Below are 14,839 nucleotides of genomic sequence, written 5' to 3'. Positions count from 1 at the left end.
TAAAAACATTCAAGTGTGATCAGAATACCAACTGCTCTACAGAAAACGACTCAAGCCTAATTGTACCACTCACTAGTATTTCTTAATATCTAAGCCAAATTTATAGCTTCACACAAGATTATAAAAGCATATATCTAGCGAGCACTGACTACATGCCACTTTACTTCCATTACCACCTCTAACTTCACCAGCAATTGAGAAAGATTAAAACACAACTTCAGTTCCTGGTCTCTTGAGATACTACTACGTTCCAAGAATATACTCTAAAAACATATATTCTTAAAACACAATCTCACTCATACCTCTAATACTATGAACAAAAATGCCATTAGTTAGTAAAATAAGGCAAGATATACCATTTCAATTAATTCTAGACAAACCTATTTTGAGTACATTATGACAACATATAAGCAACAAACCAAATACTTCTTTTCTGCTTATTTCAGAGACATAACATTCCATGAGAAATCAGCCAAGTTAAAGCACCACCAGAATAGCTTTGTGGGCTAAAATAGCTCTTCCTGGTTTGACTCCAGAAATTGTCAACGTCTTTTACCCAATTCTGCAACTCACATAAGCATTTTTGGATTCCGGCACCCATACACACAAAGGATAAATGCAAACCAAACTGTAAGGACTGATATCTTAATGTGCTCAAATCCCACTTGCCTCAAAAATTAAAACAGCAGAGTATATAATCTAAGCCATGATTCCAGATATATTATGCTAAACATATACCATGACAAATAAAAACAGAATGCAGAGCAGACTTCCCCATTTTCCTGAAACATCTTAGAAGGCTAAATATCTGCTTTCCTAGCCCATTATTCTAAGCTGAAGATCTGCAAGAATTTCAGGATTGTCAGTATCACAGTTCAAGAGAGGTTGCTACTAACCCAACCAACAACAGAGTTGAAGCCTGAAGAGCCACAACCAGCTGCCTTTCACAGGTATAACCATGACCTTAGGCTTAAAAGTTGGGGAGCTAGGGGACTTATATTTGAAGGTCTAGTCAAATAATCTACAATACTTGTCTTGAAAATTACAGAAAAAATCATGCTTGAGGTGAGAACAGTCTGTGGTTCCTGGGCTCCCAACGCCCTGCCTGAGAAGCACCACCTCGTGTTTTCTCTTCACTGGGCTGGCTGACCTTTTCCACAGTGCAGCAGAGTGCGTGGATCCCTCCACGAGCGCAGTGAGTTGCTTCAAGGGAGACTCAGGGAAATTCAGGGACACACTGTCCTCAGTGGAGGGCAAAGTAGAGAACTGCTCATCAAAACTTGACAAACTAGACGGGCACATGAAGAATGTGGAGGAACGGTTGGAGAAATCAGAAGCCAGGACCCAAGTCTGTGAAAAAGAAATCGCTGAGAATAAATCTATAACTAACATGATTTTAAAAACTGTTGTTCTTTAGAACGAACACTGAAGTTGTCGAAGGGATAAGAAAAAAACATCTGCATCCTGGAATCCAAGAAGAGGTAAAGGCCCCAACCACAAAATCTTGAGTATAAATGGATTCCAAATAATGGGGCTATCAATGAGAAGCATCACTGTGAATATGGCTCAGGAAGCAGCTTCCAAAGGAAGTCATGGATGGAGAGCCTTGGTTACGCTGGTCCGTTTAGACAAAGAGTTTTTGAATATGACGAATAAGAAACTAAAGTTTCTACCTATAAAGGGCTGAAGATGCTATCTGTTCTAATACTTTGCCCAGACATACAAGCCGAAACATCAGAACTGAATTTTTTTTTTAAAGCCAGTGTGCAGAAGCCAAAGGTTTAATTCCTAAATTGATCCTCGATATTTTAAAATTTGGTGTCTGACTGATCAGGACCCAGAGAAAGAAAGATCAGGAAATAATAAGGAAAGAAGAACAAAGGCATTGAAAAAACAAGTTCTAAGTACAAGGTTAGCTGCAACCAAACTTTATAATAAAGGACAATCTGGTAATTTTATGTTATAAATATTTTGGTAAGCTCCTAATGGGTCAAAGGCTTAGGAAATAAAAGTGAATGATACCGAGTTAAAAAAAAAAAAAAAAAAGAATATAAAATGCAAAGTTATCATATTCACCTTGTCTAGTGACAGAAACATTTCTTTTTGACAGTTTTCAATGGCAAGTGAATTTTCAGTAATTTTCCTAATATTTATCTTCTAACTTACCACCCACATTTAGAGGTGGAGGAGATGTGAATTATAAAAGGTCATTACAATGTTATGAAAATCCAGTGGCTAAACTGATGAAGATAACTAAGTAACCAATAATCGTATTCTGTTAATAAACTGCATATGGTCAGATCACCTATGAAGGAAGGAAAGATGTAAGAGGACTTGATCTCTGCTACTTGTAAGGAATGTGCGCTTACCAAGGCCAAACTTCTTGACGGAGACTGCTGAAACTAGAGACGTGCGTGGCAAACGCAAGATTCTACCCGCTGGAGGAACTGAGGGCTGGGTAACTGACTGACGTTACCAAATGCTATGTTCAAGGTATTTTTCCTTCTTTTAACGTTCCTTCAGAGAGTTTTTTACGGAGTGCCCAATAGTTAACAAGTATTATGCATTTCCTTAAGCTACTTACTTATTTTCTAGAACTTAAGATCTCATCTTTTTAGTCTCACACAGAAAATACAAAAAGAAAAACCAACCTACCACAAAAACCATACAACCAATAGTTCAGAAACCACCCATACTGTCACATACCACAATACAACTGAGTGTTAACGAGCTCAATAATGACTACCCCAAGACCTGCTCACGACACAGAAAATACTAAAAAACCTTAATAAAAGACTTAAAATCCAAGAAAAGCTTTAGGAAATCTGGAAAATAGATACACATGAAGCATAAAGACATATCTATCATTAATGTTTTGTACTCATACCATATAAACAGATAATCACAGCCAAAAAAAGACTGTAATCCAAAAAAAAGGTCCTCAGAAATGTCCAGGGCTTTCCTTTTGCCTTAACTTCAATGAGATCATTTCTAAAATAATCCCAAGTTTTCATAACTGAAAACTAGGAACCAGAAATAATTGGGATGAAATTTAACGGCTTGCTGTCCATTCCACTGTGTACCTAATTTCTGACTACTTTCTGATTAATATTTTTCTGGAAAACTAATTTAAAAATTTTTTTGGCTTTGCAGACATCCATGAGAAAACTAATCAATGACAAAGAATTTAATTTCTACAAAAACATTTCTCAGGGAATTTACTGAGGGGGAAAAACAGTTGTAAAAATCTTAATAATAATGTGAATAGTCTAAGTTACAATTTTTATTTATTAATAGCAAAAATTCAAAAGCCAGCAAGGCAAGAAAATGTTAAAGCAGGTTCAGCAAAGACATGGGGAATGATTTCTGGTATTTATCTTCTTATTCCAATAAACAAAGTCCTACTGTTTTTTATTCCACTGACTCATACAAATCTTTAGCAACAGGAACTTTAGTATCTACTGTGATCAGTGACCAAACAACTAGTAATTACCTCTCTGGTCTAGAGGCTTCCACAAAATGATGTCCAGGATTTATTTTCAACCTCAGTCTAAACGTATACAAAGCAAACTAATCACACTTTATAAAACATTCTTCACTCTCTGTCCTAAGAAAATATCATCATCTAACTCAACAAAGCAAGGCTATGAACCAGTCATTTGTATTGCATAGAGATTTTGCTTTAAGATGTCACGGACACCTTTAAAACCCCTGAATGAAAAAGCTAATTATCTCAACTCTTTCATTTCTGTAACAAGAATACCAGCAGTAAAATCCAGACGTCTTCAACAGGAGCACTGTGACTTCAAAGAGAGCTCATTTGTACCTGCTTTGCCTTTAAGGATTTTATTCTGGTAATACTGCCACTCCAACTGGGGGTTAGCACCAGGACGTAAAGGTGCCCTTCCTGTGCCTCTGTTACTTGTAACAGCCACTGGTTTTCCTGTGAGGAAAAGAAAAAAATTATTTCTAAATCTAAGTACAGGAATGTTAACAACACTGACAACATGGAAAGTTTTTCACAAGATTTAAAAAATACATTTTTTTCTTTAGCTTTCTTGAGGCATTAATCCATAAAGGAGATAATATCTTTAAAGTTATCAATTACCATACAAAGATCATCTAAGTTTCTCAACACCCCCTTAAATTAAATCATCTATGACAACTTTGATACATTTATTCAACTTAAAAGCAATGCTATCCCTTTGCTTCCCATTGTTTTTTTGTTTGTTTGTTTCTTGCAGTAGAAAACAAGTCAACTCTGATCCTAGATTTGAATGGGGGGGGGGGACTATATCTAGATGTTTTATATTTCTCATATCAGAAAAGTAAGGTAACATCTAAATTAATCTTTCAATTTTACAGCAAGAGAAACACAAATATATACGCAGAGGGACTACAATCTGACCTACTATATAATCAAATGTGAGAATATAGTCCCTCAGTTTTTGGTTTAGTTATAAATTCTTTCATGTATCCCTTCCTTTTGTGTGCATTACAAGAGAATTGTTAACTTTTTTTATTTTTATTTTTAAGATTTTATTCATTTATTTGACAGAGATCACAAGTAGGCAGAGAGAGAGCTGGGGAAACTGGATCCCCACCGAGCAGAGAGTCTGATGCGGGGCTGGATACCAGGACCCTGGGATCATGACCTGCGCCAAAGGCAGAGGCTTTAACCCACTGAGCCACCCAGGCACCCCAAGAATTGTTAACTTTCAAAGCAATAGTACGGATAATGCATATATATGTTGAGTGTTTTTGTTGTCAGAATAAAAATTTTGCATCAGAGTGACTCTTCAGGATAAACCCAATTCTTTAACATTATATACTCCTTTCAGAGCCTAAGCAGTAGCTACTCATGACAAAAATAAAGCCCCAGTAATAACCCAGCAGCTTCTGGGCTCTCCTTAAAGGACAGACTCTCAGAAGAAAATGCTACTAGTTAACAACTTTCAAGCACAGAGAGAACTACTAAAAACCCCAGAATAATTAAAAGTACTGCCTAGCTCACAAATACCTGAACAAAGTCCATTCAAACAAAGACGACAGCATGTCTTATCAACGATTCAATAATGCAAAACTGTTCTCCAACCAAAAGGCTGGAATGTGCACTAGCAACAGGAGAGTTAATCAAGTTATTTACTCAAGAGAGAGAAAGCAGTGACCCAAGCTGCAAACATATGCTACCATAAAATTTCCATTTAGTTAACACAGTAATAGTAAACATATAAAAATATGGAAAATGCCCAATACCAGTCTATATTAGTCTTAGATGACAGACCCTTCAGGTGAAGAGGAGTATTCTTCCCTAAAGACCTGACCTCTTTAGAGAGAAAAAAGCATTTCTAATTTCCCTTTATTTTTCTTGATAATAGAGTCCAGAAAATTTGGAAGCAGGAATTTATTTTGCCAAGGAAAATTAAGATAAATATTTCTCAAGATTTTCAGATCCTTTAGAACATATAACAATATTTCAATTTTCTTAAAATATAAACAAAAATACAGACCTTTGAGATCTGGTCTATTTCGTATACCCACTGATACAAAGAAGCAATCCATATCAACATGCATTATACAGCTCTGATGCCTGGGTGAACTCAATACTGACATATTTCCTAGAAGGAAAAAGAGAACATTCAAACCCCAAACTAATTTTTAATATTTAAAAAAATCAGGTCTATTTAATTTTAGAAACTGTATTTTTAAGTGCCTATAAGTAGAATGAAGTCTCAAAAAAAAAAAAAACAAAAAACAAAAAACCAGAATCTATTACAGACCATTTCTACCACACCTTAAGAGAGACATCAAATTTCAGTTTCTTTTGCTCTAAAAGTAATCCAGAGATACACATTTAGTTTCCAAGCATAGTTTAAGATCAATTATGAAGATTTCATGTTTTTATAACCTATATTCTAATAATTAAATCTTTAATCCAAAGTATGTCTAAATGTTTATCTTAGAGTTATTTCTGTGTGCTGAAGATTTAATTGAAATGTATAAGGTGTTTTCAAATATTTGGTTACACGGAGCTAAGGAACTTTAAATAATATTGATGCAGTCTACAAACATTCCTTGATTAAAAAAAAAAAAAACTAAAAATTGCTACTGTTATTGAGTGGTAGGTGTTATGCACTATTTTAAGAGGTTAATGTGTATTTAAATTCTAACAATGCTGCAATAAGTAATCTTATTATGCCCATTTTACAGACTAATATTATGTTATGTTAATAACTGTGTTATGCAGCCAGTAAGAGGCTGAGCTGGTCATCAACCCCAAGTGGTCTGATTTGAGCCCTCACGCCATCACACTGTTGCCCTAGATATATCGAGAAAACTCTATAAAACAGAAATCTACATATAAATCTGTATATATATAAAAGTACACACAAACTTTCCTCCTTAGACCATTAAACACTATTAAAAATCAGCTCTGAAGCACATATGCCACTTTCAAGAAGATAAGGCTGAGTGTCTTATCCTAAAGCCTTTGCCTTCTAATCCCTCTGAGCTACATATTCTGATTTACCAGGGCGATTTAACCAATCCCGCCACAATAAGAAGCTATCCTGTTTATTGGTTTCATCCTTAGCTCTTTTCCCTGGTCCTGGTCCAAGGTACACAAGTCTTGGAAATAAGAACCCTGAGCTTATAAAAAGTTCTAATCTCATAAAGGAGTTCTTCTGCTGATAAAAAAACTAGTACTTGAAGGTAGGTCTTCATGATAGTTTTCCCAAAACTTACACTTTTACTCCCCAAAGGTTCAGACTACTCCATTTACCAAATTGTGACTGTGAAAGCATTTACCAAGTTCTCACTACATGCAAGGCACCAAGCCTTTGTTCATGTTATCTTCCCTAAGCTCAGAAGCCCATGAGGTAGGCACCGGGGACTACCTATTGCTTCACTGTGAAAAGGAAACTGAGACCCAGAGAGGTGAACTAACTGGCCCATGGTCCCGCAGTGTAGGAGTGGCAGAGCCAGAGTTCGGATTCAGGCTATATCATCGAACTCCAAAGCCATGTACTTCCTCGCTCTGCCCTGTATTATCTCAAGAAATTATTTATAAAAGAAATCTTAATAATCATAATTCTGCTGTATAGAAGTATTATATAAACATAATGTAAACAACCCAAAATAACTGCTTTAAATATTCAAACAGTACAGAATGTATATACCATCTATCTATTGAATGCTTTCCTACACTATAAAAATTATAACATTTTATTCCCATTCATGAAACTAATTTGTAATAGTTCTTTGAAGCTTTCAAAATTAAATGACCTTCACCATATAAGGTGAAGGGATGATATATGAATAATCTAATACCTATAACATTATTCTGAAATATTTCATAAGGAACAGGAAGTATTTAGGAATACATCAAACACAACAAAACATAACAAAAAAACCCACACGGAGAAGATCTGTCACTTTCTAGGACAGAACCATGAGCTTCCTTCTGTACCTCAATTTCCACAGCTATTAAGTTCAGGGGTAGTATTAAATAATCTAAGATCTCTCTCCAAAAACCAAACCAAACCATATATTCTATAAAAAAAAACATCGTAAACCTCAAAGCAGATACTAATCGATAATGACTGCACAGAAATATAGCCTGTAATTGTTAGTTTTGTTTGCTTCTGAAGACAAGTATTAAAAAACAAAATACAATTAACCCATCTACTTTTATGTGAAAATACTCTCACTACAAGTTTACCACTATAATTACAATAGCTATTATGTCAGTTATTTAATAATTTAAAAATCATTAAGATGCCAGCTTCTGGAATTAACAGTTATTCTTGCCAAACCAATTTATTCTTACAGGAGTTTATGCACTGAATAGAATACAAGTAATATTTTACACAGTTCAAAACTTCAACAACTGACAAAATCTACATAAAGAATGAATGCTCAGAATCTCGACCTTGTTACTGTTTCAATTACTTAAAAATATTCAGTTAGCAACACTTAAATCTAAATTTGTAAAAAATAGTTTAATAAGTAAGAAAGCTTTCTCTAATCTGCTAGGCTTACTGTAACTTACATATCCTGATATTTCTAAAGACTTTTATATCATGAGAGCTTGGTACTGATCAAAGCACCAATGACAGCTTAAAAACAAAATGGTCAAGCATGATTGTTTCTTAAGAAAACAATTTTAGTATCTACCTGTGTCAGTTACAACAAGTGCAGACCTGCCTGTTTTCATTTTTTTTAACTTTTCCCTTCCTGGAAAGACACCACTACTTTGTCTTTGTAGGGCACTGACAAACTCAGTCAATTCACACTTCCACATTGATATGTGATGCAGTCTTGAGCGGGAATAGAAGTCTGAAATAAAACTGGAATCTGAAGATTTGGATGGCACTGAAGGTGCTGCCTTGCTAAGAGTAGGTATTGAAGAAGTGCTTTTTGTGCTTGAAGGCCCCTGAACAGCGGAGTGGTGAGCACCATTTACTTTAGTGTTACTGTGCAAAGATGATAAGGAGAAGGAATTAGTTCTGTGTGGATTCCGCACGGCATCTGTGTTTCTAGTGCTTTGTTGCGACAGGTGCACAACGCAGTCTCTGAAGTCAGTGCTGCTCTTCTCAGCCTGCTCCTCCCCCTGGGCGAAGTCTGGGGAAAGCCTGCTGGCAATACTGTGGCCCATGGGCACCAAGCAATCCTGCGTCTTTAAGGCACCATTAGAGCTAGGAGTGTGTCCATTAAAAATGGCAGTGTTGTCTCTGTGATGCGGAATTCCATTTTGTTTCCTTCCTGGAAAGATCTGCTCCAGCTCCATAAAATTAAAATCATTATTTGCATCTTCTTCATTCCAACTGTTCATTCCATTGACTTTGACTTCATTTTCTGTCTCAATCTTCTTAATTATGTGATTTCTATAGCAGGAAAGAAGATTTAATTTCAATTAATGTGAGTTTCAGGCTAAAACCATTTTCAATGTAAACATGGGTCTTAGAGATATGCACTTCAATATTTCTGTGAAAAATTAAGCCATAAATTTTATATTCTTTCTCTTCCAACAAAAGATAATTCTCAGATAAACCAAAGGAGCAAGGTAACTAGGAAAATTCTAGAACATATACAGTCTTTTAGGGCTTTTTTCCCCCCAAACTTCAAACACTCCCAAAGAAGAAATACAATGGAATCTCAGATTGAAGAAAAATAAAAACTATTTTCAATTACTTTTCCCACTAAAAATTAAATGGAACTTGTAATCTCTAAATATCCCATTTGAAGCACAGTGTCTGGCATTTACTAGGAAGTCAATAAATTATGGGACTCAATATAAAAAGCTCCCATAAAAATGGGCAAGAAACTTAATTTGAATGATTATTCCTAGTTTTAGTTTTATATAAGGCACTGTTCAACACATTAAATCCAATACTGCTACAATCCTAGGGCCAGTTAGTTTGGTTCAGGAAGACCAACACACTATATGTACTAATCCAGTAATGGGGACAACTGTTGCATGAGTAGATAAAAAGTTAAGAACCAGGATAATGTGTATGGATAATTCAGGAAAAAATATACCTAGAACAATGAGAACACTAGCTTATTAACAGAGGAAATGGCATTTCGTTTCTAAGAAATGCATATTCAGATGCCAGGGTGGCCAGGGCAATCTGGACCAACTTTCCTGATGACAAGTTTATAAATGCAGAGCCTATGACAAATGTTCCGCTAAATTCATACTGTGACTCCACTAGATATCTGCTTGGTAATGCTCTATAATAAAGACAAAGGCCATTTTCATTCACAAAAACCAAGTAACAAATACAAAAACCTGAAATACAGAACAGTAACCTCACCCACACCATTAATCCAATTACAGTTCAAGTCCAGAAAAGGTTGCCTAATACATGGCACTGAGGCATTGGTGATGTTACCACAATATCACTAAAGTCCCTCATCCCACTACCAACATAATACATTATTAACAACAGTCTGAATACACAAAGAAGTCACACATGAGTCAGATGCAAAACATTACCACCCATTTCTGGGTTGGCTCTGTCTGGCTGACCATCTCATGGAATAGGACAGCCAGCTCTGATTAGGTCCAATCCTTACAGATGATCATGCCAGTGAAAGGGAAAAAGATGACCAACAAGAAACAATTAAAAGAGGAAGGAAAGAAAACCTAATCTGTTACATGTCTGGCCCTTGAAATAAAGAGAAAGCAAGGAAATAAGAAGTCACATAAAAGAATTTCAAAAGAATTTATAAAATGTACTGAATAAACCAAAAAATAAAGATCACAGAGAGCAACAAAAGTGAAGTAAATCAGAGAAGCCTGATGTCTAGTTTTCTGTGCCACAAATAGTAAAGATTCTTTCCATGTATACTAACAACATATACAACAGAACTGCATATATTGGCAATAAACACATTGCTAATACACATTTTTTTCTGCACTGAAGTTTTTCAACCTAGACAAATAGATGTTCATGAAGTAGCTGTAGTGGAAATATATCACTGGTAATATACATTAATTAGGCAAAAGTATACATGTATTAAAAAGTACACTCTAACAGGGTAAGTGCTTGCTAAAACTGGCACAAAGAATTTCAAGAAAACGTGTATTTTCTATTTTTATTAATGTGGGTAAGAAAAAGATATGAAGTCGTGCATTCAGAAAGACTTTCTGATATTATTTGTTGTGCAACTTGATGGTACTAAAAAAAAAAAAATCAAAAGTGTCAGGTAATGTGAAAAACACGGGAATATGCTTTTAAGTGAACAAAAGCTAAAAAACAAATGACAATAACAAAAACTACAGAAGGTAGTGACATCGGATCCCCCCAGGTTAATTAGACTCCTGGCCTTTAAAAAAAATGTATCCAACTCCCAAAGCGAGCAATTTAATAAGGAGAAGGCTAATGATAATGAACCACCTGATATACACGTTAGGGCAACACACCAATTAATCATGAAACCACTTTACCCAAGATTATTGCAATTAGAGCTTAATCAGTGTATTTTTGAAAACCTGCCACATGGACTCAAGTCTAGAGTTACCTCTAACCAAAACATTGAGTCACCAACTAAATTTTTACTGATACAAATATATTTACATATGTCAACTTGCTATGAATTTGGAATTTGTCAAAAACCACCTAGAAATGTTAACATTTTCATTATGTATATACCACAAAACATAAGTATACCTGGCACATTTAGTTTGGTTTTTTGAGAATGCAACATTCCATAGCAAATCACGTATATGGAAATAATTACTTTCAGGAAAATCCATGGGAAATTTTACTTATAATAATTTAAGATCCATTAGTTTAACATGGCCTCTAAAATGACTGGAAAAGCTTTCTTATTTACATTTTATTTATGAAACTTTCACAATAAAAATAATTTTTAGGTAAGACACCCACACACATATTTTAAGATGTTTGAGAGAGATGAATGGCCAGGTTTTGTGTTTGTTTCTATCATCAGCAAAGCAGGGGCTGTAACCACTGCCAAAACCCAGCTTTGCAGCATTCCTGGATGTAGACAAACTTACACCCTGTTGTTGAGCTGTTTGACTACACTGCTTGGACCTGGCCCAGGTTCCTCAGCTTTGCACGCAGGAGTAAAGTTGAGACCTTTCTGCATGTTGGACTGCTTGCTGTACAGCTGATAGGGAATGCAGGAGAGCAGTCTTCCAGCTTTGATACTGAAACATAAAAAGTAACACTAATTTAAGTGTTCAGTACTTGGGAAAATAAGCTTCATGAAAAACCAACCTCTGAATGATGGGAGTTTTTCACCAATAATGAGCCACCTATTTTCCTCGTTTATTTCCTCTCCCTCTGGTTTAGTGGCTCTAATGCAACATAATCTTCCTTAAACACTTGAGAATAAGACATTCTATCCATGAAAGGACACACATCTGAACTTTAAAAAGTTAGTGGCCAACATCCTTATATGAGGGGAAAAGAAATAACTATAGTGTAGGATGACAAAACTGCATGCAGAGTTTACATATTTTAATCATCATGACTTTAATATTTAACACAATTCCCCCTCAAACAATTCATAAAGAATCATCAAGACTTTCTCAAATCTCATTTCACACATGAAGTATCACTAGAGTAACTAAAATGGATGAGGATTCCCAGTTTCCACACTATGATCTCAGGAAGGGAAATAAACAGCTATGAAAATATGTATACAACCTCTTGCCCTTTCTCCTACAGGGTACAGAATGTTTTCTTATTACAGTTACTAAGAGTAAACTATTCATTCTTAAGCAGCTGATGACCAAGATTGTTTTTTGATACAATATTATCTAAAAGTCACTGGGGATGAAATGTGTCTCTTGGCTAGTTAGCCAAGTAAAAATAATTTTAGAAGAACTCTGTAATACTGTGAGAGAAAAACGTGACACCAAATTTAAAAAAAATATTTAAAAAAAAAAAGGCCAAATCTATACCTGAAACTAGAGTCATACACACTTTCTATGAAGACTAAATGGAGGAAAGATACAAAAACACAGAGAAATGAAAATAATCATGACATGAAATCACAATCAACTTTTATTTAAGTGGTTGAATAAGCACTCTAATAAGAATATTAAATGTACTTAGACACAACGTTTTAGCCCATATGAAGTATAAGCTCTTCATAGTATCCTAAGTACCTAACAAATGTGCTAACTCTTTTAGTTTGGGAGCTTAAAAAGAAAAAGCAGATCTGACTGGAAACCAACCAGTCACTGCCACAGGAGACCCTGATGAGCTGGCATGACCTGCAACAATCATCATCTCTCACTGCCAGTAGATCCACGTGGGAACCTACCCATAGGAGGCAGGGTCCCCTGCTACAAAAAACTCAACACAAAAGGAAGAACAACGAAAACAAAATCAGCCTTTAATAACTTAGGACAGTGTTTTCAAACTGTGCTCCATGGCATTGTCAGGCTTGAGGAGGCAGTGCGGTGAATCACAGCACCTTCTCCCGAACTATTCTAACCTTCAAATGCCAACATTAAATTGTCTGAAGAAGATTATGACAAAAATTTGAAAATCTTTAATTTACAATATACTGTATAAAAGTGTAAAATTTGCAGCCAAAGGTTTCAGTAAAATAATCTACCTAAAACCAATGCACACAGGCTTCTCCATTAAAGGACTCCCCTGCCTCTTACAAGTGGTAGCTCTATAATCATGCCTGCATTAACTGAGGTTTAATGGCATGTACACAGATATCAGAGAAATCTAGTCAAAGCAAAGTTATCACCCCATACACTTAGAAGTGGGAGCTTCTTTTTAAACTGCTCAAACTAAAAATGGGAAAACAAAGAAAAGATGTCATGTACCATCCATTAAATAATAAAATAGTGTTTAAAATTTTAATGTTAAATATTTCATATAAACACTACTAAGAAGAGATGAACAAGACTGGGATAAGAGTATGAAAGAAAACAGTACCGTGATTGCCCAAAAGGATTCCATGCTAGGACATGTAGACACCGGGCATTTATTTTATATATTAAGACATATGCCCAGGCTGATCCATTTCCACATAGGCCAATTCATTCATAATAAGCTTAATTAAATGGCAAAGAGCAGACCTAAACAGGAATCAAAAAAATCTGGACTCCGAATCCTGCTATTCTTGGGTGAATTAGCCTTATTAGCTCTGCCTTTTCATATATAAAATGAAGCAAACAGGCCATATAATCAGTTATTTAAATATAAATCATTAAGCCCAACTTCAAACTGAAATAAAATCCGTTCAAGTGAACTTTAAAACTTTTAACTGCCAAAAATTGCTTGATTGTATTCTTTCTCTAATTGTATTCAGGGAAAGAAGGAAGAACAGGTATTTAAAAAAAAAAAAAAAAAAAAAAAGCTGTAATGAACTTTTTTCTAAGCAAATCAAGTTCCACCCAGCACCTTTTTCAGCCCACTTTCCTAATATCTGTGGATCTCTCCCATTCTCTCCAAAGTCAGACTAATATCCTCAGATCCAATTCTAGCCCTAGCATGATGATAGGACTGTCTGTACATAACACCACACAGCCCAACTCTGGAATGATACTAAGTCCTTAAACTGAAAACTGCACAGCTCCTTTTTTAAGGAGATACACAGCTAAAAGCCATGTTCAATGATCCTATGTAACGAAGGGACAGGTCATGAGAAAACAGCAAAAGGAATCAGTAAGATGTTCCACGGATGGGCCATCAACTTAATCCCCCAAGGTTTAAAAACCCGTTAATCTATAAGATACATTTGGTTTTCTGGAAGCCAAATTCACTTTTTAAAACTGTACTTCAGATATTTTGGATTTTATTTTCCAATACTTGATAATGTTAGAAAAAAAATAACCAAGTAACTTCTTCTATATCATGCCTCTAACAATTGGTCAGGCATTGTGCTAGACAGTTCGCACAAATTATTTCTAGCTCTCACCTAATCATAGCATCTCAATATTAAGCCTTCTTTTACAAATGAGGATCTTAATATTTTCACCTTTAATTTTCATAAATCTAGCAAACACTCATACATATTATATATCATTTCAAAATATAAATCACTTAAGTTATGGTTCATCACCAAGGTTCAGATGACATATTTAAATTTAGGGAATTAGTATGAATGGCCACTGATTTACAATATCAATTCCAAACCAACAATAGAAGAACCATAACGTAACAACTAAAAAACAGATTATTAATAATACTGCAAACTGCTCTTCCTCTGTCCCCTCTCCCAGTACACCAGGTCCACAATACCCTGACCTTTTTTCCCCTTGGCATTTATTAACTTTTAACATATAATTTACTCATATACTAAGAATATTTTTTTTATTATGTTTTCTTCAATGGAA

General features: G+C 35.2%; 1 protein-coding gene across 10 annotated transcripts in view; it reads right to left on the bottom strand.

Annotated features, from left to right (window-relative positions):
• LOC111155910 (REV1, DNA directed polymerase) overlaps positions 1-14,839 on the bottom strand; it is a 95,229-nt gene that overhangs the window by 29,607 nt on the left and 50,783 nt on the right. For 9 of the 10 annotated variants that reach the window (XR_002641162.1, XM_022516375.1, XM_022516376.1 and 6 more), the window contains 4 exons: positions 11,528-11,680; positions 8,176-8,885; positions 5,511-5,618; positions 3,827-3,943 (listed from right to left, as the gene is read on the bottom strand). Coding sequence is in view for 8 of the 10 variants with exons in the window: in XM_022516375.1 (XP_022372083.1) it covers positions 3,827-3,943; positions 5,511-5,618; positions 8,176-8,885; positions 11,528-11,680 (1,088 nt within the window). In the remaining 2 variants the exon portion in view is untranslated. Of the gene's footprint in view, positions 1-1,150; positions 1,172-3,826; positions 3,944-5,510; positions 5,619-8,175; positions 8,886-11,527; positions 11,681-14,839 lie in introns of those variants that run through there. The other variant, XM_022516383.1, reaches the window with a different exon arrangement.

Source organism: Enhydra lutris, unplaced genomic scaffold, assembly GCF_002288905.1.
Source record: "Enhydra lutris kenyoni isolate GAN:26980312 unplaced genomic scaffold, ASM228890v2 scaffoldscaffold44, whole genome shotgun sequence".
NCBI classification, from domain to species: Eukaryota; Metazoa; Chordata; class Mammalia; order Carnivora; family Mustelidae; genus Enhydra; species Enhydra lutris.
Note: the sequence above shows the minus strand (reverse complement) of the source record. Positions and strands in the feature narration are given on the sequence as shown.